The sequence below is a fragment of the Chenopodium quinoa genome, unplaced genomic scaffold (assembly GCF_001683475.1).
Source record: "Chenopodium quinoa cultivar QQ74 unplaced genomic scaffold, ASM168347v1, whole genome shotgun sequence".
In the NCBI taxonomy this organism is placed as follows: Eukaryota; Viridiplantae; Streptophyta; class Magnoliopsida; order Caryophyllales; family Amaranthaceae; genus Chenopodium; species Chenopodium quinoa.
This window is the reverse complement of record NW_018745286.1, coordinates 219,432-244,799: the sequence shown is the minus strand read 5'-3', so window position 1 is coordinate 244,799 and position 25,368 is coordinate 219,432. Positions and strand designations below refer to the sequence as shown.

The following is a 25,368-nucleotide window of genomic DNA, read 5'->3' as shown; positions in this document are numbered from 1 at the left end:
GATGTCAATCCACTTTAAATTGGTCTCAATTGGTCATTTAACTTGTTATAACAAGTTACATGACACATGTCGTTATTTAATTAATCTAAAAAATGAAAAAAAAAAAAATAAACTTTTTTAAAGAGAAAAATGAAAAATAATTACTTAATTGATTAAAAAAAATTAAAAACCACCCCCACCAGCCAATCACCCATTACGACCGCCACTCCCACTAGACCGACCTCATGTCGGCACTGGAGCGTCAAGCCGCCCCGGCTGCCTGTAATACCCTGGAAATTTTCTTCCTTTAAAATACTCCTTTTACTCTAAATAAAACTCTTTTTAGGAAATAACCAAAATATTACCGCCACCGTGATAACGGCTAAAGGCGAATTTTCAAAGTCTCACAGCGAAAGTCTAAAACAAAAATTAACTTTTAAAAATAAAACTTAAAACTTGAGTTCACAACTTCAAAACAAAAGTAAAATAAAACATTCACAAGTTGGAACCAATTTAAACATATGGTCCTTCTTGAAACCAATTTAAACAAACATAATAATGTTAATCCATAACAAATCAATAATTCAAATATTAAAACTAAGAAACATAACAAGTAACACTCTGCACTCTATCCCATCATGATCTTCATGCTTCAAGTACCTGTTATTTCCCCTTTATTCAACCCTCTACTCACCATATAAATGGGTTATAGTAGGGTCAATCCAAAAGAAAGCCAAACACAAACACAAGAGTACGAATCAGCAAAGCTGAGTACATATGCACCACACTAACATGAATGTCCTAGCATCAAAATAAAAAGAATAATTAAAATATGCTCGCCACATAATCACAATTCAACTTACCTTTGACTCATAACTAGCAATATTAATTATTAATAATAATTTTGGATTACGCATCGAACGGGTTTCTTTCCTTGGAAATAGCCCATTTAAATATTGAGTTTCCAATCAGGGAGCTACCCCAATTGGCACCTACTATGTCACACTTGGTGACGGAATTCCAACGCATTAATAATAAAAGAAAGTACAGCGTCCTGTACCCTTGTAGAAGTTATGGTTAAATATAAAACCCCATAACTCCCCCCCCCCCCATATGTTCATACTCAAGGTATATACGTTCCAAGAATTTTGGTGCGTATTCTCTTATACTTTACGTGATTTACCAATTTAACATGTGATGACTCAAGCCAATCAATTAAGAACAAACAAAACAACATTCAACACAAATTTCCAATTCATTTTTGAATTAATTAGTGAGCACATACTATTTATTTTAATTAGGGTTTTTTGCCTAGTTTTGTGCACAAAATTGCACGATTACTACCTTAGTACATAAAATGCACTACTAAACTTCCTTGACTCAAACTCAACTTACTTGAGTGAGTAAATACATAAACTAACTTCTTGACTCAACACCAATAATAAATAGGTGAGAAATAAATTCATGAATCATGATCAATAATTCTAATTGTAGCTCTTTAACTCATATATAAGCCTTGCTTATTAAACACATGCTTTCTTGATACTTGAAAATAAAACATACTTCCATGATTCATACATACTTAACTTGTATCATGCTCAATCAAAATCAATTCCAAGCATATAATCAACCAAACATGCTACTAATTCATCGCTTAAATCATACTTTACAAATCCTAGCATGATACTACGCATACACAAATATTCTTGTGCACATACGTACCTTGAATAATGTCTAAACTCAACCACACTCGCTAGAAATCACCTAGCTCGAAGCTTTCTACAAATAAAAATACATAACTATAATTAATCCACTATTCTCACAAATTTCCAGCAACTATAATACTCTTTAAACCTTACTAATTAACCCAATTTAATGACATAAAAGCCATAAAACCTGGGTACTTCAAATCCTTTCAAAAAGACTTAATTTTATTGATTTAAATAAAATTCCAGCATACGTATTTCATATAAAACATCACTAATAGACTAGAAAATCATATTTAAATCATTAAAACCTTTTTTCCCTCTTATGGGTAATCAAACCCTAATTCAATAATTAAAAATTAGTGTGCATAGATAAATTTCAGCATTAATTTGAGGGCTTTATACTCATTAAAACATGTTTAAACCATTAATTAAACAACAACATCAACCTAGGATCAAACCCTAACCATAAACATTAGATTCTCAAATTCTAGAGTTTGTAAATTGTGGTTTTTGATTGAATAAAAATCTAAAAATTATATAAATAATTTAACAACATCAAATACCCAAAATCAATGCCAAAACATAATCAAAATCATGCTTTAAATTAATAAAAACAATAGAATTAAATTAGGAAGAGAAAAGAGTTTTTTTTTATATAATAATACCAAAACCGAAAACCAAAGGAGAGAGAGAAGGAGAGGGTGGCCGGCGGGCTGCAGGCTGCTGCTGCTGCCGCCGGTGGTGGTGGTGGCGCCAGTGGCTGCCGGCATGAGGGGAGAAGAAGAGGGAGAAAGAGGCGTGGGGAAGGATAGGAAAAAGAAAAAGAAAAGGAGAGGGAAAATAAGGGAAAAGAGGAGGGAGAAAATAAAGAGAAAGCTTTTGGAATTTTTGTGAATTTTGACAATTATGATTTTAGAATGAAAAATCTTGAGGCTTTGAAGTATTTATACTCCCCTTTTAAAACAAAAACTCATAATTACAAAACTGTCATTACTAAATCCTACTCCCCCTTGACTTCTTCCTTTGGGGCCAACTTGTTGGGCTTTTAAACATCCTCAATTTCCCAACAAGTTGATCCAACTATTAAAACAAAGATGACCCAATTCAAAACACTTTTATTGCCTCAATTAATGACCCATATTATTTTATGCACACTTACATAATATTTACATAATTAATTTCTTTTTAAAATGAAATGAATCATTTTAATTAATAAAAATAAATAATTATATATATAAAATATTATAAAAGTACGGAGTATTACACTCCCCCCCCCCCTCTCCCTGGACCACCAACCACCTTCAAAATTGTTCCCCGTCCCGATCCCAACCTCTCTCCCCTTCCCCCTTCAATGTTTCCAGCCCCTCCCCCTCCCCTGTCCCTTTTCCGGTCTTCTCCCCTTTCCCTCGGCCCGATTTCGACCTTTCCTCCCCTTCACACGCCTCGATTTCTGCTCCCTCCCCTTCACTTGCCTTGATTTTGGTTAGGTTTAGTTGTGGTGGTTTAGAGGTGACGGAAGGGGGTAAGGGAGGGGCGGCGATAGGCGCAAGGGAACTGTGGTCCGGCGTGACGGGTCTAGCGGACATTTTGGGCCGATAGTGGGGCGAGAAGTGGCTAGGGCTGGTTGTGATTTTAAATTTTATATTATTATTTTTTTATTTTAAAAAAGTTAGTTTTAATTTTTAAATAAGTTAATTAATGTTAATAAGTAATAATCATTTCTTTAAAAAAAATTAAAAGTAAAAGTTTTTTTGACCAATCACGTTGTGACACGTGTAAATTAAACTTAATAAAAAAAATTACCTAGTCAACCGGTTACAGGTCACTTAGGATCATTTATAGCGAATTGACATTAAAGGTCGGATTATTAAAAAAAAATCGAAAGGTGGGATGATTTTGGACAAATGAGGCACGGGTCGGATTATTCTGGGCAATTGTTCGTAAAATATATTTGATAAAATAAAAAGTGATGCATCTAATTTGAAATTTTCTTATTTAGAAAGTGATGCATCTAAAACAAAATGGAGGAAGTATACAATTTTGCTTGTGTATAAATCGGGTGCCCTCCTTGTCTCCTTGAGACTCTGGCTGGTGGCTTTTTATTTCCCCCATCTTTCTCCTCTATCTTAGAGGTGATAAAAAATTCAAGCGGGACCTTAACATCAAATGTCATGTCCAAATCAAAAGTCGCGGGCTTGTCGAGCCATAGTGGGCTTATTAACTTATTTTGACCTTTTCAGATCAAATTCGAATTTTAACTAAAAAAACATTTTTTACTTGCCTAACCCGCCCTATTTTCGAGCCAAATCAGCCGAACTAGCGGCCCGGTCATAATTTATCACCTCTACTAGCTCTATCTAGATTATATATAATACGGTATACAATAACTCAACATTTTCACCTAAAAAAAAATCAACGAGTTCGAGCGTTTAACAACCAAATTGCGCAATTCTTTCGATTCAACAAATTCGATCTTATCACATATTCACATTCAACAAAATCAAGCAAATTCAACGTTGTATTCATCAGGTTTGTGCGTTTTCTTGAAAATTTACACGTTGGACTTTTTTCACTATTCATGTATTAGTTTTGATTATAATATTTTACTAACATAATAAAAACATATCATAATATATGTTGTTAAATAGATATTAATATAAAGTTTCAAAATATAATTTCTAAAATAATTTTCATTAATATTTAATTATATAAAATAAAGTCAAACTAGTGCATTAACATGTATGCAATGTTGATTGTATCATGTATTCTGGGACATAGGGAGTACTAGATAATTTTCAAATTTACTCACAAAAGTAAAAAACATAATATAGCCATGTGTGGTCTTGTTTGATTCGTTTAACGAATGCTCTATTAATATTCAATCGTTATAATTTTAAAAAGTATGTAATGAAAGTTATAAATGGTCAAATAGGTATATTGAAAAACGTGTAAAAGTCAAAATGTATCCAATAAAAAGGGACTGAGGGAGTATTATACTTTAGATATAAGGTAATTTTGTGAAAAATTAAGAAAATTTTACCGAAAACTACCATTTAAATGACCATTTTTTAGAACAACTACCATTTTTGTTTTTTTTGAAAAAACTACCACAAAAACCTTGAGTAACACAACCATGTTTAATTTCTTGGCAATAATCTCCAATTAATAAGCTAAGAAATCGGTCGTTTCGGCGACGAGGAAAAGGAGGAGGGGCGGTTTCATCGGCATGATAAGGGAAAGGCTGTAGCGGGAGTAAGGGAAGGGGGGTGCAGTGGTTTCGATGGTGTAGGTGGGTCGCCCGAGTGGTTTTAGGGGTTGGGAGGGGTCAGGCGGCCGTTATCGGTTGATAGGGGAGGCGGCTGGTCGAATTTCGATTGGGCTGGGGGTTAGGGCTAAGGTTTAACGGTGGGAGAAGGGGAGGAGGGATGGTGGCTGGCTGGGAAGGGTTTTAATTTTTTTTTCCAAAAAAACTTTGGATCAATTAGGTTGCGACACATGGCTTTACAAAATAAAAATCAGCCTTTGTTTAGGTAACTGGTAAATCGACCTAGTGGAAGAAAATCCACCCAAAAGTTCATAGTGCTCTCAAATAAACGTAAGTTGGGTTTATTAAGAGTAAATCGCTGAAAATTCAGATTAATGAATTAAAGTGAATTTTTTTTAAAAAATAAAACTTAGATTTTGGAAGCACTCAATATAATAAATCGAAAAGCGAAGACAAGTCAAATTCAGGGTTAATTGGAGGATGAAATGGAGTCGTTTGACTCTTGGAATTGCCCTTTCTAATCTCTTTAGTTTTAATAAAAATGTGTTCCTTTTATAAAAGTGGTGTTACTTATGTTTGTTGGGGGACGCAGCAAAATTTCAATTTCAGGTTTACATAAACCCTTGTTGAAGGAGGATGGTATTAGTTGTTGTTAAACCCATTGTTATTACAATATCATGACCTTGTAGGAATATATATATATATGACCTTGTAGGAGAATATATATAAGATATGGTTTTGTCCGATCGCAAAGAAATGTGATTGACATGCATGAAGTAAAGATCTCAAGAGGATTTTATCCATTTGAATTATTGGGGTCCCTTAGGATAAGACATACTGATTTTGGGCCGTCTCCTTCATTTCAGCAACATTTTTTCTGGTATTTAGAGAGCCACAAGGGAGGGAGATGAGAATCGATCTCGGGATCACCTACAACCGGGAGGGAAGCTCTAAGCTAACCACTTAAACTATTCCCTCACTCTCTCATTTCAGCAACATTCATACACTTTTAATTATATGTTAGAAAAGACCTTGCACAACATGAAACATCATCACAACTTCCCTCGTTCTATCAATAGTTCCATCGCATATTTAAATGTATGTTGGTAAGCCTTATGTGCGTTGTCCTCACTCGTTGTAATAACTTAAAGGTAAATGTCGTTAATGACCTTAGTTGGTATTGTGTAAGGGCTTTTTATGCGTATAGTAACTTATGTTACTTTACATTTCTTTTATTTGTTGTAAACTCAGTTTAATTAATGTAATTTCAGGTGTTTTTAAAATAAAATTAAAAAAAATCTAAAAAACTTACAAATAATTGATACAAGCTTTGGTGGTGTGTGAAAATAATATTTGAGAAATGGAAAAATAAAGGAAAACTAATACTTTAAAAACAGATTTACTTAAAACCTCGATAAAGCCCGCCCTGTCCCATAATTAGACGATCATACATAGACTCGCCCCATTTATTTATTAGACGGATGTAACCCATATTATAAGTGTGGCGGGTGTTGGCTTTTAAAAGGCCTCCATTCCTACCTCTCACTTATTTCATTGAAGCGCACTCAACGGACTCCATGGAAGCGTTCTCCGTTGAATCAAATTCTTGTATCCCCCATTGAATCAGCTTTTAAGGTAAGTTGTTTGTTGTTGTTATCATCATAACAATTTCACAATCTAGGGTTTATATTTGATCTAATCTAATTTAATTATCAGTGCTTTAAGTTTAGGGTTCGTAAATCTGAACCATTGGTTCTAAATTCTTAGATTATGCAACATCATAACCAAAAGAAAAGAAAATTATGAGCCTAATTTGATTATTGAATCAAATATCCCTAAAATTATGTATTTTTCGAGATAATTGAATATGAAATTAGATTTCTTTTCCCTGGGCCTAGGGCGGCCGCCCCTCCTGCCCTGCCTCAGGGACGGGCCTGCTCATCTCTGGTGGGATCTTCTTACTCTCTGGTTAGTTTTCTAATATGGGGTTCTTTTAATTTTTTTGTTTTTTTAATTAGGTTTTTTTTTGAACTTTTTTGGTGGAAAATCTATGCATATTTTGGTTGAACTAATATTAATATTTATATTTTATGCATCCGGGGTTGATGAAATGTTGTAATGATGAATAAAAATTACATTTTTTTTATAATTTTTTTGGTGGTAAATTAATGTTAATATTAGATTTAGATGAACTGATGCGCTTTTTTTTTTGTTTTTTTTTTTTTGTTTTTTTAAGCTTGCATATGGCTTGTTGTGATTTTTTTAATGACGATAAAGAAGTGAACTTTTTAAGGGTTGAATTCATAATTTTTATTATATTGGAATTGAATGTTTGATGTTAAATCATGGTTGGTAATTATGGTATAGCATTCTTGTTGCAGGAGCTATATAAAACTACTGTTAAAGCATGGTTAGTTGAGAGTATTACATGTTTGCATATGGCCACTATCATTTTGTTTTAAAAGTGAATTGAACACTAATGAACAATACACTGTAAAATATTAACTGTATTGATCACTGACACTGATTCACTGACTAAGGCTCTGATTCATTAATTGACCCTTGAGTCCAGGTTTCGTTCTAAAGGTGAATTGGACACTAATGAACAATCCATATTATTTGCCAAATTCAAGCTCTGCAATCCCTGCCTTTTGCCATGAAGTAGCGTTCATTTATTAGTTAATTATTATCAAGACCTGTTGTGCTCACCTTATTTTCACTTATTTCAGGTCTAATAAGTTTACGTAAGTTTAGTTTTCCTAAAAAAAAAAAGTTCACATAAGTTTAGTTAAATTCAGTTAAGGAAAAATAAGTTCTGAAAAGGGTTATCCAACTTCAAACTACAACTAAAATAAGTTTTAATAAGTTCATGTAAGTTTAGATAAGATTAGATAAGTTCATATAAGTTAAAATCAGGTGAACATAACACACCCTTATTAGATGATATGTAATGATTTCTCACTGATGTATAGTGTAGTTAAGTAATAAGTTTGACTAATCCCCTTATTTTTCTAGTAGGTTCTGAATTTGTTTTGTGAAGGATCATTGATGGGCTTGAATTTTAAATAGGTTGGGTTAGATGGGGTTATATATTGGATCGGGACAGGTCAGATGGGCCTCTTTAGTTCATTAATTTTTTTAGATTTTACATGGGTCTGGTCAGATCGGGTTAGATGGGCTTTCCCGACCTGCCTCATTTATGAGTACCATTGACCCAGCCCGGCCCAGACCGTTTTAAATTGGATCAAACCCTGCCCATTGAACAGACCTAATGCCAAGCAAGAAGAATAAGCACTGTAGATGAACTCCTGTCAACTGGATAAGATCAAAACTGATAGATAGGAATTTCTCCTCTCAACTCAACCTAACAGAGTATCATCCTTTCTTTCTCTTTCTTCAATTCTTCAAAAGCTTGTTGCTAACTCTTTTGAAGACAATCTTTTACAAGCATTTTACTTTCTCTTTATCATTTATCTGAATTTTCTAATGAAAAAAAATACTATAATTCACTTCGAATTCTGTTCACCAGGGTTTTGCATTTCTGTCATATCCATTGGTATTGTTGCTGTTTTGAGGATATTGGAACTCAATCTGTCACGGTTTAAGGTTTTTAGTTTGTGTAATTGCCTCATCGTTTGGTAATTGTTCGTCTTCTGTTCATAATCAAAGTGACTATAATTGGGTATTAATGGTAAAATGCAGAATTTGAATATTGCAGAAGGGATTTATTGTAATCATAATTGATTGATTAATTTGTTAGGTGTTGAAATTTTTAGTTTCATTTGGCTATAATATTTGATGGGCTCTTATATGTTGCTAAACTTGAGAAAATTTCGTGCGTTTAGTTTTATCTCAATGTAAATGTTTTTTTTTGGATTTTATTTTGATTCAATTGGCTGTATGTTTAGTATTTCTTAATTGCTTTGTTAGTTATTGGGCATTGGGGATTTCATATGTTTATAATATTTGATGGATTTATTCATATATTTTGTCAAAATCGAGAAAGTTCTGCGCTTTTTAGTTTGATCATATATATATATATTTTTTAAATTATTTGAGGTTGATACGGTTCAAGTAGTATTTATTTAAGACGTCTTCTGTATTTTGAAGATTGCATCTCTTGCAGATTTTTCTTTTCATATCTTGCCTCTGTTTTTCTTGTTATCTGTTGTCTGATAACAGCGCTGGATTGGTATTAGCATGTGCACCCTTTTTTTGTCTATTCTTTGCTGATGATTCTATTTCTCAATCTCACTTGATTATAATTTTTTGTTATCTTATCTCAGAATTACTAATTGATTATAGTATTATTTCGGCAGATTTTTTTTGTCATTAATTGTTTGATTTTCACACTTGTATGCCTACCGCAAATTTTTACCGAACAAATTTACAATCCATCTCATGTAAAGAATTCATAATGGCCCAATTTGTGGGATTTATTTGAAATTATTTGAAATTGCAAGAAGAGGAGAAAGAAAGATGCATAAATTACGTTCCTGAATTTTCCGCCATTAAATAAATTGATCATGGTTGATAAAGTGACTCTTGCTGTCTTGTTATGTTTGCTTCACTTGTATGGCTGAATTACTGTTGATGATTTTGGGTTTCTGATATTGTGAAGAAAGATGTAATTTCTATTATTTGGCTAAATTAATTTTGAATCCATTTTAGGCTTAATTTGGTGATGAAATGTGGTAGTTTTTGTGTTTTGTCGATTTGATATGAATTTGGTTATCAGACTTATCACTTACAAAGTAGCAAAAATGATTTTTTTTTGTTCTTTCATAGATTGCATGTTTATGATTATTGATTGATTGAGAAACTAGTAAAGCATGCATCAAGCTATTTGGTATGCAGGCTAAGCATATCAATAATGAATTATTGATAAACACAGAGTTGCAGTTTATATTTTTTTTAGAAACATAGGTGTTTTGAATTAGGATAAGAAAGGAGTTATATTGTTTAAAATATGTGTTCTATCGTTAAGATGTCATTAATTGTGAAGTATGATTACAGAGTACTTAAACCTCTATTGAAACATTATATATATTTTTCTGATATTATCAAGATCCCATGCATTAACGGGATATAAGCACTTTGCAGATTCGAGATGGTAAATCTTATGTTTATTAATGACATCTTACAATACATATTCTAATTCAATTACAGAGTACTTAAAATTCTACCGAAACATTATTTATATAGATTTCTAATATAACCTTAATGGTATTAAATTTTTCAGATATTGTTGTGAAGGCAAAATACATTCTTATGCTCCGTATGTAATTTCCTCAAAATATTTAATTAGTTTTCTCCCTTAAGCCCCACACTCTAGTAATAATAATTACAGTCTTAGTAGCATTTATAAGAGACCTTCTGATATACCACCTTCACACCCACATTTGAACTTTGGAACCCCTAAAATTGTTCCACAACAAATTCAGGGCTCTCAAAATTACCCTATAGGGCCCATAATGCATTTGAGGTCGTTATTGCAACCCTCGTTCTTTTCGTTCTTACATCGGCCTCTGTTGAGTCCTACGGTCTTTAGGGAGTTTGTTCCCCCTATTACGGGCTCGAATGAGCTTCCCACAGAGGAGAAAGATGGTGGTTTAAGAGGAGGTGGGGTTTAGAAAAGCAAAACACTCCAATGATTTTCCTTTGTTCATCTAGTTGGTTGTTTATTTGGTTTAGAAAAGTGTCTTCCACCAATTGGCATAACCCAATTGCAAATTTGGTTCAATTTTCAATATTCATTTCAAGTTTTCTGTTGTTATTGCTGTAAAAAAATTAATTTGCAGTTATAGTTTGAAGTGTTGAGGGATTAGATAATACTTAGATTATCCTGTTTGGTGGTTTGAGTATTAATTTAAAATTTGTTAGATGAAATTCCAGATTCTTTTTTCTTGATTTTTTTTTTAATTTTTTTTTTTTAAATTTTTTATCTAAGTGCTGGTAATTTACATAGATATTATATGTAAAATTAATCTGGTTGGTCTAACTATTGTATGATTGTAGTTGTTATTGAGCAAAAAGATGGACTAAAAAGGCAAACTCTGAATTACGGCAACGTTATTTTAGCTGTTCAGCCGTGCAATGTATGTATAGTTGGCCAAGGTTGCTTAGGATCTACATTTTGTCATCACTTCTTCAGTTGTCATGTGTTTTATTTACAAGCTTGCTGCATTGAAAAAGCAAAACTAGTTTTGAAATTATTCCAACATCTGATGGCTGTGCAATTGCCTCTATGTTAGGTTGTGTTGTAGAAGGTAGAAAGCGTGGTTAGAAATAGAATTCAATTGAATATTATATCTACTGCACGTCTTTTCATGGAGCTATTTTATGGTTGGTTTTGATATAATCTCTTTGTCCCTCTGTTTGTCTTATATTGTCAGTATAAAGATGCGATTGAAGGCTGCAAGACTTTCTAGAGCAGCATCTAGGGCGGAAACTGGCCCTACTATGGTGCGAAGCTGGGATGACTTGAACTACGATATATTAATGGGTATAATTACTAGAGTGCCTTGGCGTTGTAGGCTTTATGTTGCATGTTTGGTAAGCAAGTCGTGGTTGGCAGCAGTATTAGACTCATTGTCACCTGGTGGTGTGATCAACCTCAAAGTCATAGATCCCCACAAGTTGAAAAATGACTTTGATTTCCCCAGGTTTCAGAGAAGATACCTTTGTTTCCTGAAGCATATGTTGGATATTAAGCCAGTTGACTCTTGTTCTGCATTGTGCATTGGTGAAACTGTGCTAAAGCCACACAAGTATGTCTATATTGCTAAAAGGTAAATGAATTTTTTTGTCAATTTTGTCTGCATTGTGCCTTGGTAAAACTTTGCTAGTCACACAACACACAAGTATGTCTATATAGCTGAAAGGTAGGTGAATTTGTTGTCAACTTCGTCTTTTTATAGTTGATCCCATTGAAAATGGAATGTTTTTTTGGTTCCTTCCCAGTCTTTATTATCACTTGTTAGCAATGTGAATTCCTATGGTTGATCTTTATAGAGATTTAACTTATTGGATCTTGAGAATGCCATTGAAATTGTCAAAGGATGTTTCCTGAAAGATTAAGGATAACAGGGGGTTGTGGGTACATTTATTTCAATGTTTTAGGCGTATATAGTGGTTTTTGGGAGTTGATTGTTAAATAGCAGGGGCATTTTGGGAGGAAAAATCCGGATATTGGACTCTTGAAGATGGCTTTACTCACTGAATGATATTATTAAGATGGCACAATACCGGAGTACTACAGATAAATTTGGATTCATCACATGTTTCAAGATATCAGTATGCAATTTGCTAATGTTAATCTTAGGGTATGCCCTCTTTATGAAATTTATATGCACTTTTCAGGACACCCTCCCTGCAGCGGTTGGTTATCTCTGAGGCATTGGGTTACAGATATTCATGTTTTTTGCAAGCTATGTGTTATTGGAGGAAGTTGAAGAAAGTAAAGTGTCCTGTAGATCTGTTTGTATTCTGCTCAGTCTGCTTTAAAAAGGTTGAAAGTCTTCAGTTATTTGGCGTTGTGGATGATGCTGCAGCAAAAGCAATCCGTGATAGATGTCCTAGACTCAGACGATTGTATCTCATCTCATGTGCTTTATCAATCACTGCATTGTCAACAATATTAGATGGGCACAAACGATTGGAGGTGTTGGATACCCGACATAGTTTCTGTGTCCGTGACTGCAAAAAGACTGCTAGTATTGGGATATCTCAATCTGTGGAGTGGAATGAAGAAGAGATTCGCTGTAAGGCTGCTGGTATAAAGTTGCACTTGAGGTGCACTAAACAGCGTTGTCCTAAATGTTCTGCAACTTGGAAACACTGCTATCCAAAAATGAAGGGTCGACTTGCAAATTATCGTTATTGGCGGTATATTTAATCTACTTGTAATGTTGTCTATAACATTTTAATTTATAAAGAAAATTGCGATAAAATTTCCCTCACCCAAAATTTTTACCAGCCAAAATATTTATATCATAAAAGTTCAGTTAAACGATAATGTGGTTTGCAATTTTCTGTTTTTGACGAAATGGATTGCAATTTATAATACTATTTATTCAAAGGATTTAATATTATTGAATACTTAAATAAACATCATATAACTGAGTTGACGTGTTAGGTGTGTCGGTTTTGATTTGAAATTTTCAACTTAAACCTAACCTATTTAACTTCTTGTCAACCTAATTAATTAAATAGGCCGAGAGTTTTTGACCCAAAGTTGCTAGTTTCGGGTTGGGCATTGTGTTGTGTCAGTTTTTTCCAACCCTAAGCAAAACAATCTATCAAAGGAGGAAATGATGAGGAATTTTGATGAAATAAACATGTAATCATATCAAAGTATACAATCCAGAAGGTTCACCAATAAGTACAATACTAGGGCAAAGTATGAATTAAGAGATCTTCAAAATCAAGGCAAAATCATACTACTAAAGTTTTAATACTCAAACTAAAATTAACTCAATTTCATTACAAAACCATTAAAACTAATCTAAAAAGGTGTCTGTCAAGGAAAAAAAAGAAGCTAAAAAGGTGTTTCTCTCCTCTTCTTTCGTGTCAGCTTTCATCAAATGGAGTTTTGATCCCCTGCTTCCCATCATCATCTACCATCTCAATCATCAAAGCTCATCACTATCACGTACGAGCATATTAAATCGCGTCGAGCTTAGGCTTTCCTAATCGGTAGATCTGAATATGATCAAAACCATCCACATCGACAATCAAATCACAGCAATCAAAGATAAAGGATGGCCTTCTCATTGTGTTTACTAGCTCAGCACGTTGTTCCTCCAACATAGTAGCAAACATTGGCCATTCAACTAAGAAGACCATTGCTTCAACATCCCAAGCACCTCCAGTGTTATCAACAACCAATATTCGATTTCTCTCTCTAGGAGCAAAGCATTTGAGAATCGTATTTTCAGAAACTAATGGATCAAAAATTTTCAGACGAATACCGTTAATCTTTAACAACGATCGACAAATGTAAATTGCCGGTGATTCTCTGATGTCATCTGAATCCACTTTGTTTGAAAATCCATATATAGCTATACTCTTGGAACCTGCAATCATGTGTGAAACATTTTGCACCAGCTCATCCATCTTTCTTCTTCTCATTTCCCTAATCATGGTAAAAAACTTCTTTTCAAATGTCATTCCTACATACTCACACAAATATGCCAAATAATCTATATCTTTTGTCAAACCCATCCCTCCATAACCCGATCTTGAATTAATAAAAACCTGATTCAATCTTGAGTTTGCAGTTATGTTGCTTCTAACATCATCAAAATTCGAGCCAACCTTTTCACATAAGGTAGATCCAATATTCATAAGTGTCAACTGAGCTGCAAGAACTGCATTAGATAATAACTTCCCTATTTGCACAGAAGATTGTGAACCAATGATTTCGATATTATCAATATTGACCACTCCCGCATACAAATCTCTAAAGAGATCTAAACTATTCAGACCTTCATAGAAATCACCTAATACCACCTTCTGAGGATGTAGCAAATCTTGAACAGCAGTACCAATAGAAAAGAACTCCAGGTTTGTAATGACGCTAAGACGGCTAGCATCGTAAAATCCATTAATGTGGTTGGCAATGTTTGATTTATGGTCAACTGGTACAGTAGATTTGATTGCTACACCTTTCCAACCAGGCATCTTCAAAATTCTTGATGTCCAAGTCATTCTTGAGTACTTTGGGCTTCATCTTAAGAGGTATATCAACTGCTATGAAAACCATTTGACATAGATCAAGTTCATGATCAATGTTGGAGCTAAAATGCAGATTCCCTCTGTCAATACCTTCGTTAAGATATAAATCCATATCAGGCTCAGAAAAAGGCATAACTCTTTCATTTGCAGCATTGATACCATTCATATCATTAATCCTCTCAACATCCTTATCCAAAACAACGAAATGTTTATCGTGCCAATAGTGAGCAAGCACCATCATAGTTAATACTCCAACCCTCCCTCCACCTATACAACATATCCTTCCTATATCTTCCAACTGGGGCTGTAAATCAAACAAAATATTTCCTATCAATATCATCAAACCAAGCCAAAACAGTTTGTACACTTGTTGATAATCCAAACAACATTGACTTATAGGTATAAGTAATCAAACAAAATATTTCATATCAATATCATCAAACCAAACAAAACATTTTGTACGCTTGTTATTAATAATCCAAACAACAATGACTTATAGGTAGGTATAAGTGAAGTTTGCACATATTATATATTGTGTTTGTAAACAATAAGGTCAAACACAAGTGTTAGATATGTTGTAACAAGAAATAAATTTGATAAAAAATAATAATATTGTTTAGAACTTACAAATGGTGCAACATCTTCATCATTAGGACCACCACTAGGATTACCTACATCGTTGGAGTGATCTTGATTGTGATCAGAAGAATCACCATTAGGATTACCTACATCGTCGGAGAAATCTTGATCGTGATCAGAAGAGTCGTCCATGTCACTGTTGTCCAAATAATTTAAGGTAAGTATGTTACTTCTTCTGAAGTTATAATCACATACAAAATATTTAAATTATATGATCAAAATCATTAATATTTAGCTATACAAGTTCCAAACAATCATAAATTAAACAGATTGATCTTAGCAATGTTCAATTAATAAGCTATATAATAAGTTCCAACAATTAATAGACCTTTAATATATGTGCCTTCAAAAGGGTTTTCTCCATAAATATCCATAATCATAAATTTACTTCTTGAAGGCTTAACCCTCTTGATACTTGAAATCTTTACAAAATCTACATGTTTCGCAAAACCCAAATGATAATCCTTGTTCCTAATATGGAAAACTTGAGCTTGAATTATCCCCGTCGCCATCGCTCAACCTAATCAAATTACGCTCATAATTTCATATTGAATTATCTCGAAAAATACATAATTTTAGGGATATTTGATTCAATAATCAAATTACGCTCATAATTTTATTTTCTTTTGGATATGATGTTTCATAATCTAAGAATTTACGAACCCTAAACTTAAAGCACTGATAATTAAATTAGATTAGATCAAACATAAACCCTAGATTGTGAAATTGAAGTGATGATAACAACAACAAACAACTTACCTTAGAAGATGCTTCAATGGGGGATACAAGAATTAGATTCAACGGAGAACGCTTCAATGGAGAACGTTGAGTGCGCTTCAATGAAATAACTCGAGGTAGGAAATAGGAATGGAGGCCTTTAAAAGCCATGACCCGCCATTGTTATAATATGGGTCTCACAAATAAACGGGGCGGATCTTTATATGATCGTCTAATTACGAGACAAGTGGGCTTTATAAAAGTTTTAAACATGTTTTAAATATCAATAATAATAATAATAATAATAATAATAATAATAATAATATATAACTATAACTATATATTAAAAGACACACCAGCAATGACACGTGTCATTTTTTGGTGTGTCCTTATTTTTCTTTTTTGAAAAAAATAAATTATTATATATGTTAATAATAGCAAGAGCTGGCGCCTGGCACCTTGGCTGTGCTAGCAGCCCAGCCCGCATACGCAAGAGCGCCGCAAGCAAGCCACGCAATGCGGGCTGCTGCTGCTGCTTCGTTGCGTGTGCTAGCGAGGCCCAGCTCTTGCTTGTGGCTGGTGCTGCTATGCTAGCAAGCACACATCGCCACAGCACACGCATGCATAGCACGCTGCTGGCGATGCTCGTGCTAGCGAGGCCCGGCTCTTGCTTGTGGCTGGTGCTGCTATGCTAGCAAGCACGCATCGCCACATCACACACACGCACAACACGCTGCTTTGAATGTAGTAGTGCACACGTTTTGTTTAATCTAATGCAAGAAGCAACAAAAAATATGCAAGAAAATCCAAAATTGATCAACAATGACATTTCACATGCAAACACGACAAATGAAATAAAACCTTATTAAAACTAAGTAAAAAGATATCAAAACAATGAAAAACTAACTAGAAACTCCTAAAAATGACATAAATGACACTTATCAGGGTGCGACACGAAGGGTTCAGTCAAGGTTAAGCTGTAATATTGATTATACATTAATATTACTGATCGGAAGCGGCCTCCACCTAGGCATTCCGATCACTTGACCTCACTGAAGAATTAGCTTTCTAATAATTCCGAACCCTCTATCGGAATAATACACTTGTTGGAAGGACACCATTCCTTTTAGCTTTAACTCTGTAATAATCGCTGACATAGGTGACTAGCCACTTTGTTAGTTGCTGGCCATAGTTAGGGCAAGGAGAAATAACCCTGACTTCTCTAGCCCAACCCTAACACATAAGTGCGGCGTTGATTAAGTCCTTTTTCTCTACTTTGGGGAGGATGTGATTCCTCACCAAATCATGATCTCTGCCCACATCAAAGGTGTTTCGTACAATATGACCTTTTGGATCTCTCGAGATAGTGGGTTTGTAACCCCATCCCTTGACAAACCTTTGATTGAGCTTGTTTTTATTTGTGTGGACGTAGTTGCGTTTCCACTTTGAAAGTGTGTCCTTAGCCAAATGATGGTTAGGACATTCACTTAGGTACTTCAAAGTTCCCCATTCCTCCAGAATAGCCTGAGGATTATCAACTAGGATTCCTGGCATGTGAATGACCAGTTCTCTGATCTGTCCATCATTTGTATCTCCAATCCTTTAAGGTCTTCCAAATCTTCTTAATTGATCTCTTGAAGTTGATTGGGATTGCCCCCCTTCTGCCATTGTAGAAATGCTTTTGAAGTTGAGAAGATTTTTGGGTTTTCAGAGAGAGAAAGTGTGAATTTTACTTTGTAGAGAGTGAAAGAAAAGAACTTCTTTAAATAAGGTTGGTGAGGAAGTAGGAGTAATATAACTATAAATAGTTATAGATATATTTGGTCATAAGCGGTTATTATATGGGAAGTCGGATGATTTTTCTTAGTGATTTGAAATCACGTCTTACCCCATGTTTAAACACCGTTTGATACATGCCCTTTCACTTCCTTATTATTTGGGAAGGGATGTATATATTCGCTCCTTGAATCTTCCTCTATAATTTTTGATTTATTTCCCAAATTAAGTAATAATCACCCGGCATTAATTATTTTTATCAAAAACCAGAAGTGTCTTTACAATTTAATACCATAATTATTACTGTCGTTTAACTTGGTTAATCGAGATAAAAATTCAATAATTACCCATATATTAATTTTGGTTGAACCAATAATATATTTGAGTAGGTAATTTTTGAATTAAAAGTAGGAGTAATAAGTCTAATAAACCAAAATATTTATCATTAATGCAGATTTTTACAGGACTTACCTAATAATATTGTTTTAGGAACAATATTTTGAGATTAGATAAGACTTTACACATAGTTAAGACATGATCTTAAAACATGTTTACGACACTTAGTTTATAGGATTAAACTAAGAACATGTTAAAGCGTCATGTTTGAGTACTTAACAAAAATAAAAAGAGGGCTAACTTAAAAACCCTAGATCTTAGTCTTCTCTTTCTCTAGGACTAGTAGGTTCATAGTTTTCCGGATCTGCCTTTTCAGGATCATCCCCTTCATCCATGCATATTTGCCTTCCAAGATTTTTTGAGGGTAAATTCTTGGCCTTCTTTACTCGCCTTCTTCTAGCGACAACATCATTATCTCCCCCTCTGGCGATGATGTTTTTGTCCCCTCCTTGTTGAATCTACATCTTTATCTTCTTTTGGATCATGGTTTAAAGAATCTTATCCTCCTCCATGCATGACTCGCTGTAGCCGTTAATACTCTGCTTCTTCCTCTGGAGTGCGCAACTTCCTTCTTTCCTCACGTTACTTCTCATTATCTTGGCGCTCCATCTCCTCACAATGTTGCATCTCTTTCCTCTGTATCTGAAGAGGCATCTTTAAAAGTCTTTAATTAACTTTCCTCCAGTTTAGCCTTCTTGGCTCCCTCATATGAGGCTCAGCAACGTTTGTGTCGTTCATGTTTGCCAAAGGGGTTTTTTGAGGAAGGGAAGGTTTTGATCAGAAAACTTTAAAGCATTCTAGGGAAAGAGAGTTTCTTAGGGAGAGATAAATCTTTGCGTGTTTTTGGAGAGAAATAACTCTGACTTAAGCCTATATATTTATAGACTTGACATAAATGTCGTATGTGCTTCTACAAATTTTGACCGGTGAAGTCATTAATTATGATTCGAGCATTTTGGCATTTTAACTCTTGCCTTTATATATCAATTGTGTTACTTGATAAATCCATCGAAGGGTACAATTGTAATTTTATCTTAGTATCGCTTGAAATTGAGACTTGTGAATTGGAAAACCCTAAACGCGTCGTTTAGCTTTGGGAATCGATTCAATTTGTTTCAATTGATGCGAATTATTTAATTTCCTTCTTGAATTATTTTGTGTCTGAACAAAACTTCAAACGAGATTTTTAACTACCCTTTTCAATGGTTGGGAACAAACTATAAAATCATACGAGGACCTTTTTGTCTGAAAAATCACTTCACTATTTAATCTATGATTTTCTTTTCTTTCTCTCTTCGAATCTTTCCAAATTATAATTGTAAGAGTCATGGTAGATTCCCTACAAAAAAGAAGTTTTAAAGATGATCAGAAGTAAAGATTGTCCAATTGAGCCTTTTGAATGATGTGAATTAATTGTAAAAATATCCTCAGTACTTCATATCCGACTTCGTTTGGCATATATCCTCTTCCAAATCAAAATCTAACACCTAAAAGATACAACCTCAATTGGGTAAGCATTTTCTTTTGATCTCTCAAGCACTGAATTAGAAGAGAAATTCATAAAGGAAGTCCATGCAAAGTTAACCAAGTGTATTCTAGGCAAAGGTTTTTCTTTGGCCTTTTGCTTTTAATGACCTAAACTCAAATGGAAATTGGATATTAAGTCAGAATCCAATTAAGGGTTGGTTTCAGAACTTAGCAACTAGGGGTTGGTTTAAACGGCTTGACAAGTTTCATTCTTAATGAGCTAATAAGAGAACTTTGAGTTTCCTTAAGTAGGCGACCTATGGAAAAATTCCCTTCAATAGATCTTTTACATGCGCTCTTATATCATTATGGGATCTTGTATTGAAATGCTTCATACTTTGCCAAGAATGCATGATTGTATCTCTAGCTAATTTTAATTTTTTAACTGGCCTTTCCCCTTATAGTGATGAAGGTCAGGCAATTAGAGTTTTCCATGTCATTGTTGGCGCAGAGTCATTGTACAAGAGGAGCCATGAGCTTTTAACGAAAATTCTGGCCATATCCAAGAGTAGCAAGGTTGGATTTAATGATATGCCTTCATCTCTTACTTTACATCACCATCTTATTCAATTGGAGTTTCATCCGAGGAAGAGGTACTTTCCTTCTTTTTGATCTTACTCGTTTGATGATGTGTAAGTCTGGTGGCATTTCTGCTGTGTTATTGCAAGTTGTTGTGAAAATTGCGCATAATAGTTCATTTATAGCTTTAGGCCCTATATTGTTAGGGCAGCTCTATAGATGTTTGTATAGGTGTAGAGAAGCTTTACTATCATCTTTCAACTTAGAAAATATTGGAGGTCCCTTGTGGTTAATCACTTGCTGGGGGAGTATACACCACATTATGTATGGAGAAATCCATAGATGAGGTAATGAAGAAAATAGCTGATGAGAAAGCTCACTTCGCTTCTAAATCAGATTGTAGGAAGAAAACCTTGAATGAACATAGCAACTCATATGCTGAGATATGTTTTAAGTATTATGATCATCAGAAGGTCTCTGGCCCTGATTTGGTTATGCGTTGCCTTCTAGAGTTAGATCCTTTGCCAGGAAACTGGCATGTTATGAGTCGTAAGGACAATCCTAATAACTGTAGTTTATGGATTTTTGGCGCTACTCCAAACTGGCTTAAAAGGGTAGGGATGTTGAATTTCCTTACAAGATATTCTCCTTTCTGGTGTTCGGTTCTTGCTGTAAGGGATTTACCTGCTACTGAACCAGAAAATTTTGGTTTTGAGGCTTACAATCCTCAATAGTCGTCAGACTGTTTGGTTTATGTCAGTCATAGTTGTTCCTCTCATTACAACTTACAATGTGTAATACCCCATATTTTTATACGTATTTTAATTTAAATAAGTATTTCTTAAAGTATTTAAATAATTCGAAATGAATTTTTTATGGTGTTTCATTAATTTAAAAAGAGTTATTTTAATTAAAGTTTATTTTTAATTATTTAACAATCTTGAAAATATTTTATTTTATGATTTGGAAACTTTGGGGCATATTATTTTATAAAAGGAAATTTTAAAGTCAATGGTATTTAAGGAAAGTCAAAATACTAGTTTGAATAGGAAAAAGATCATTAAGGGTAGTAAATGAAATTTTAAGTAGGAGGTTTATTAAGAGAGGGTATAAATACCCATCTTATGAGCAAAAATCAAACTTTGCCCAAAGGTAAACTCTCTCTCTCCTCTTATTTTCCTTCCCCTTATTTTTTCTCCTTCCCCTTTATTTTAATTTTATTTTGTGTTATCACCACCCACACACACACCACCACACACCGCCGGCCACCACCACACACCACCGGCCGGTCACCGCAGCCACCAGCGAGCATGCCAGCAGCCGCGGCGACACCGACAGGCGCGGTAGCAGCCCGACCGTGTGTCGTGGCTGTTGGTGGCCGAACAAAAAAAAATTATTCTTTTTTTTATTTTTAATTAAATCTAGCCTTGATCTAATTATTGTTTTTTTTGGTTTTGTGATGATTTTTATGATGTTTGATAATAAGTATGATGTACTCCCTCCGTTAATTTTTATTTGCAACTTTGGGGCAAATTGCGGTTCACGAGGCAAAAGTTACGGGGCAAATATTAGTGGGAGTAAATGAAAGTGATTAAAGTGTTTGGAGAGAGAAAGTTTGGCCCACCACTAGCAAAAGAAGTGGGAAAAAACTGTACATATTTTGGAGGGATTTGATTTCCCACGTGAATCTTCACCAAAATTTTGATTTGGCTGAAATTTTGGGAATTTGGGTTCCCTCCACAATTTTTAAAAAAAAACAGAACACTTTGAAATTTGTAGGTATTAAAATGTACCCTTCATTTAACATTTAAGAGGCATTTACATACAAGCTTCATCATTCCAAAAGCATTAAATGGTTTTTGTCTTAAACTTTCCACCAAAAACCAGAACATAGCTCATCCAAAAGTTAGTCTACATTACTAATTACACGTTGTTAGCCCATTATATACCAAAAAATTCCCTAATCTTAAATTAATCCTGCACATTTAACACCCAAACACCTTCATAGGCAGCTGCATCTCCTTCCTTCATCTTCTTCCCCAAAAAACAGCAGCCACCCTTACATCAATCAGTTGAAGCTAAGCAAACAAAACAGGTCAGACAGCCATGGCAGATTCATTTGACGCTATGTACTTCAATGTTGATCAAATTCTGACAGAAGAAGAAGTGGCAGAATTGTACTACGATTATGCAGAAACTATGCAAGATCTAGGCATGGATGGCTACGATTATGAAGATGATATCATGCAAGGCACACAAGGAGAAGACCAAGGCCAGCAAAACACAGAAGACACACAAGCTGAGGTTGGTTTCCAGGAAATGGAACAACCCATTCACCATGGGACTCAACAGAGACAAGGAAAGCAGCTCACCATGAAATAAAGAAGAGAAATTGTGGACTCAATGTTGGTCAACATGCAGCAAGGGAACTTACCAAGAGGTCACCTAAAGCATTTATCAGTTAATTTCAATGTGCATAAATCAACCATCACAAGAATTTTTGCAGACATAAAGAAACAGATGGCACAGGGCAGTTTGATTGATGTCAGGACCAAAAAATTTGGCAGAGTATGCAAAAAGCCAAAGGAATTTTCTGATGAATTCCTACAATCAGTCCCTATGCATTTAAGGCAGACAGAGAGGAGTTATGCAGTAGCATTAAAAATCTCCCATGTGACTCTTCACAATTTGAAGAAAAAGGGAAGGTTAAGAACACACACAGGTAGCAACAAGCCTGCATTGACATCAGACCACAAGGTAGCAAGACTTAAATGGATTTTGTCACACATAAATCCAGTAACAAGTAATGAGGACCCCACATTTGTTGATATGAACCATGTCATACACATGGATGAGAAATGGTTCTATCTGAACCCTGACAAGAGGAGGTTTTACCTCCTACCTAGTGAGGAAGATCCATATAGGCCAATACAGTCCAAAAGATTCAATCTCAAAGCAATGTTTATGGGCTTAATTGGGAAGCCATTGTATGACACAAATGGGGGACTACTCCATGATGGGAAATATGGAATGTTCCCATTCACTGTCAAACAACTAGCAAGAAAATCCAGTAAAAACAGAGTGGTTGGAACATGGGAAACAAAGGCAATACAAAATGTAAACAGAGAGACAATCAGAGACATGTTGGTGACAAATGTCATACCAACAATTATTTCAAAGTGGTTTGACTTTCTACCAAAAAATATTGTACTCCAATGGGACAATGCAAGGCCTCACCAAGTTCCAACTGATGTAGAGTTTATGGCAGCAACAACAACTCATGGATTTAACATTCAATTTGTTTTCCAACCGGCACAGTCCCCATATTTGAATGTGCTTGAATCTTTGCAATATCAGTCTTTTCCAAACAACCTAGATGAGCTAGTTACAAAAGTGCAGGAATCTTATGAGGCATTCAATCCTCAAGTCAACAAGTACATTTGGTTGAGTTTGCAAAAGTGCATGATTGAGATCCTGAAGGTAGAAGGTGGGAACAAGTACAAAATACCCCACATGAACAAGAAAAACTGGAAAACCTTGGAGAGTTGCCAGATCATGTACCAGTGCAGAAGGAAATTGGTTTGGAGGCAGTGGAGTACCTAAACACTATGTTTAGGCCAGTAAATCAAGGGACTGAACAAGGAACATAAGATTTTCAGGTTGATGCAGACTGAGGGACTCATCACAGCAAAGGAGAAACACATGGACTGCCACACATAACCACTTACACTTGTTATGGTAATTTCATTTTTAATGTTCTGTTTTTTTATTCTGGTATTAGGTGGTTAGGTGTATTTTGTTGAATAGAGTGATCAAACATGTTAGGCAGTCTCATGGAAAGTACTTTTGTAACCACATGTTCAATGGAATAGAAATGGTTAATAGTCTGATGTTATGTGGGCACTCAATCCATCAGAAGTTTTTTTTTTTCCATATTTCAATAAAACACCAACCCACAAGGTTACCTCAACAACAACATCATAAAGCACATCATTGGAGAAAAACACTTGTGGGTTGGGAAGGTCAATAGAGTCCCTTCCTCATTTGGATTTGGACAGAGTACACAACACAGACACATAGGGGACAGAATACAAGTCATGCTACCACATAAGGGACTGTCATGTGTTCTATACTAAATTGATCATTGAGAACACTTGAAGGTATGACCAAGGAACCTTTAAAAAATGTACAGACACATTAGCCTCATCATTCATCAATCAAACACCCATATGCACCAAATGCCATATTCCAATAATCCAACAGTTCTTAAAATATACTCCAACACATGTATACATGTAACATAGTCCAAAACAGCAGACATAGCCAAGCATCCAACTCACCAGGTAATAACAAATAGGCTATCTAGCCAACAAAGTCCGGAACAACAAACATGACAAAAGAGCAGGCAATAAAAAATAAGCAACCACCCAACATGAATCTAGATCAACGCATACAAAACCAACTAAGACAACATGCACCCAGATCTAGTGACAAAATCCCACAACACCAACCAAATACCAAAGCTAATCAACAGTATATCGAAAAAAGGGACTCCTTTTTAAAAAAAATTAACACAGGTAGGGTTAGGAATCGTTACGCAAGGGTCACTTGGAGGGTTGAACCCTAGGGTTCATTCGCCTCGCAGAGTGCTTCTTTAGAGGAGGGCCAACCACTTCACCGTCGTCACCTTTTTCAACCTCATCATCAGAACACAGCACAATGACCTCCTTGTCAGGCAACCCCCGCATACGGCTCATAGCCACCAACGCCGCCTTCCTTTTAGCCCTAATCTTGGTGGGTGGCCTTGGAGTGTTAGATATTGGCTTAGTTTTGGGCACAACACTCCCCTCACCACTGTCGCACACTAGATCTACAGAAACACCAGTAAAATCTAGCGCTTTTTTCCCCCGTGAATCTCCTTGACCCTCACCGGTCTTGAGACGCTCGTCCTCATCTAGGCTTTCAAGAACTTGGCCCAAGGCCTTGTATGTGGTCGAAGAACAGAAGTTCTGGGCCTCATCACACTCGTAAAATTCACGAGGAAAAGGAGATCCTTCAGCGATACCTGTAATCAGGGCTTTAATCAAATTTTCCTCGTCGCGG

The 25,368-nt window shown here is 35.0% G+C and overlaps 3 protein-coding genes across 5 annotated transcripts; 2 read left to right on the top strand and 1 right to left on the bottom strand.

Annotated features, from left to right (window-relative positions):
• Window positions 1-6,435: 6,435 nt before the first annotated feature.
• On the top strand, window positions 6,436-13,001 carry LOC110711842. Of its 3 annotated transcripts, XM_021890280.1 has the most exons (4): window positions 6,447-6,588; window positions 6,852-6,921; window positions 11,349-11,744; window positions 12,316-13,001. In XM_021890280.1, exons 3-4 carry the CDS (start codon window positions 11,356-11,358, stop codon window positions 12,848-12,850), a joined length of 924 nt encoding a protein of 307 aa, XP_021745972.1. In that variant the 5' UTR covers window positions 6,447-6,588; window positions 6,852-6,921; window positions 11,349-11,355; the 3' UTR covers window positions 12,851-13,001. The 3 variants fall into 3 exon arrangements, with proteins under 3 accessions (XP_021745971.1, XP_021745972.1, XP_021745973.1); XM_021890279.1 differs by lacking the exon at window positions 6,852-6,921 and having other exon boundaries at window positions 6,436-6,588; XM_021890281.1 differs by lacking the exons at window positions 6,447-6,588; window positions 6,852-6,921 and adding an exon at window positions 6,942-11,051.
• A 377-nt stretch (window positions 13,002-13,378) lies between these two features.
• On the bottom strand, window positions 13,379-16,132 carry LOC110711971 (UDP-glucose 6-dehydrogenase 1-like). Its single transcript, XM_021890413.1, has 3 exons — window positions 16,090-16,132; window positions 15,319-15,466; window positions 13,379-14,995 (listed from the first exon to the last, which is right to left on the bottom strand). Exon 3 carries the CDS (start codon window positions 14,662-14,664, stop codon window positions 13,618-13,620), a length of 1,047 nt encoding a protein of 348 aa, XP_021746105.1. The 5' UTR covers window positions 14,665-14,995; window positions 15,319-15,466; window positions 16,090-16,132; the 3' UTR covers window positions 13,379-13,617.
• A 6,548-nt stretch (window positions 16,133-22,680) lies between these two features.
• LOC110711904 lies at window positions 22,681-23,868 on the top strand. The gene has a single exon (XM_021890342.1). It carries the CDS (start codon window positions 22,681-22,683, stop codon window positions 23,866-23,868), a length of 1,188 nt encoding a protein of 395 aa, XP_021746034.1.
• The last annotated feature ends 1,500 nt before the right edge of the window (window positions 23,869-25,368 follow it).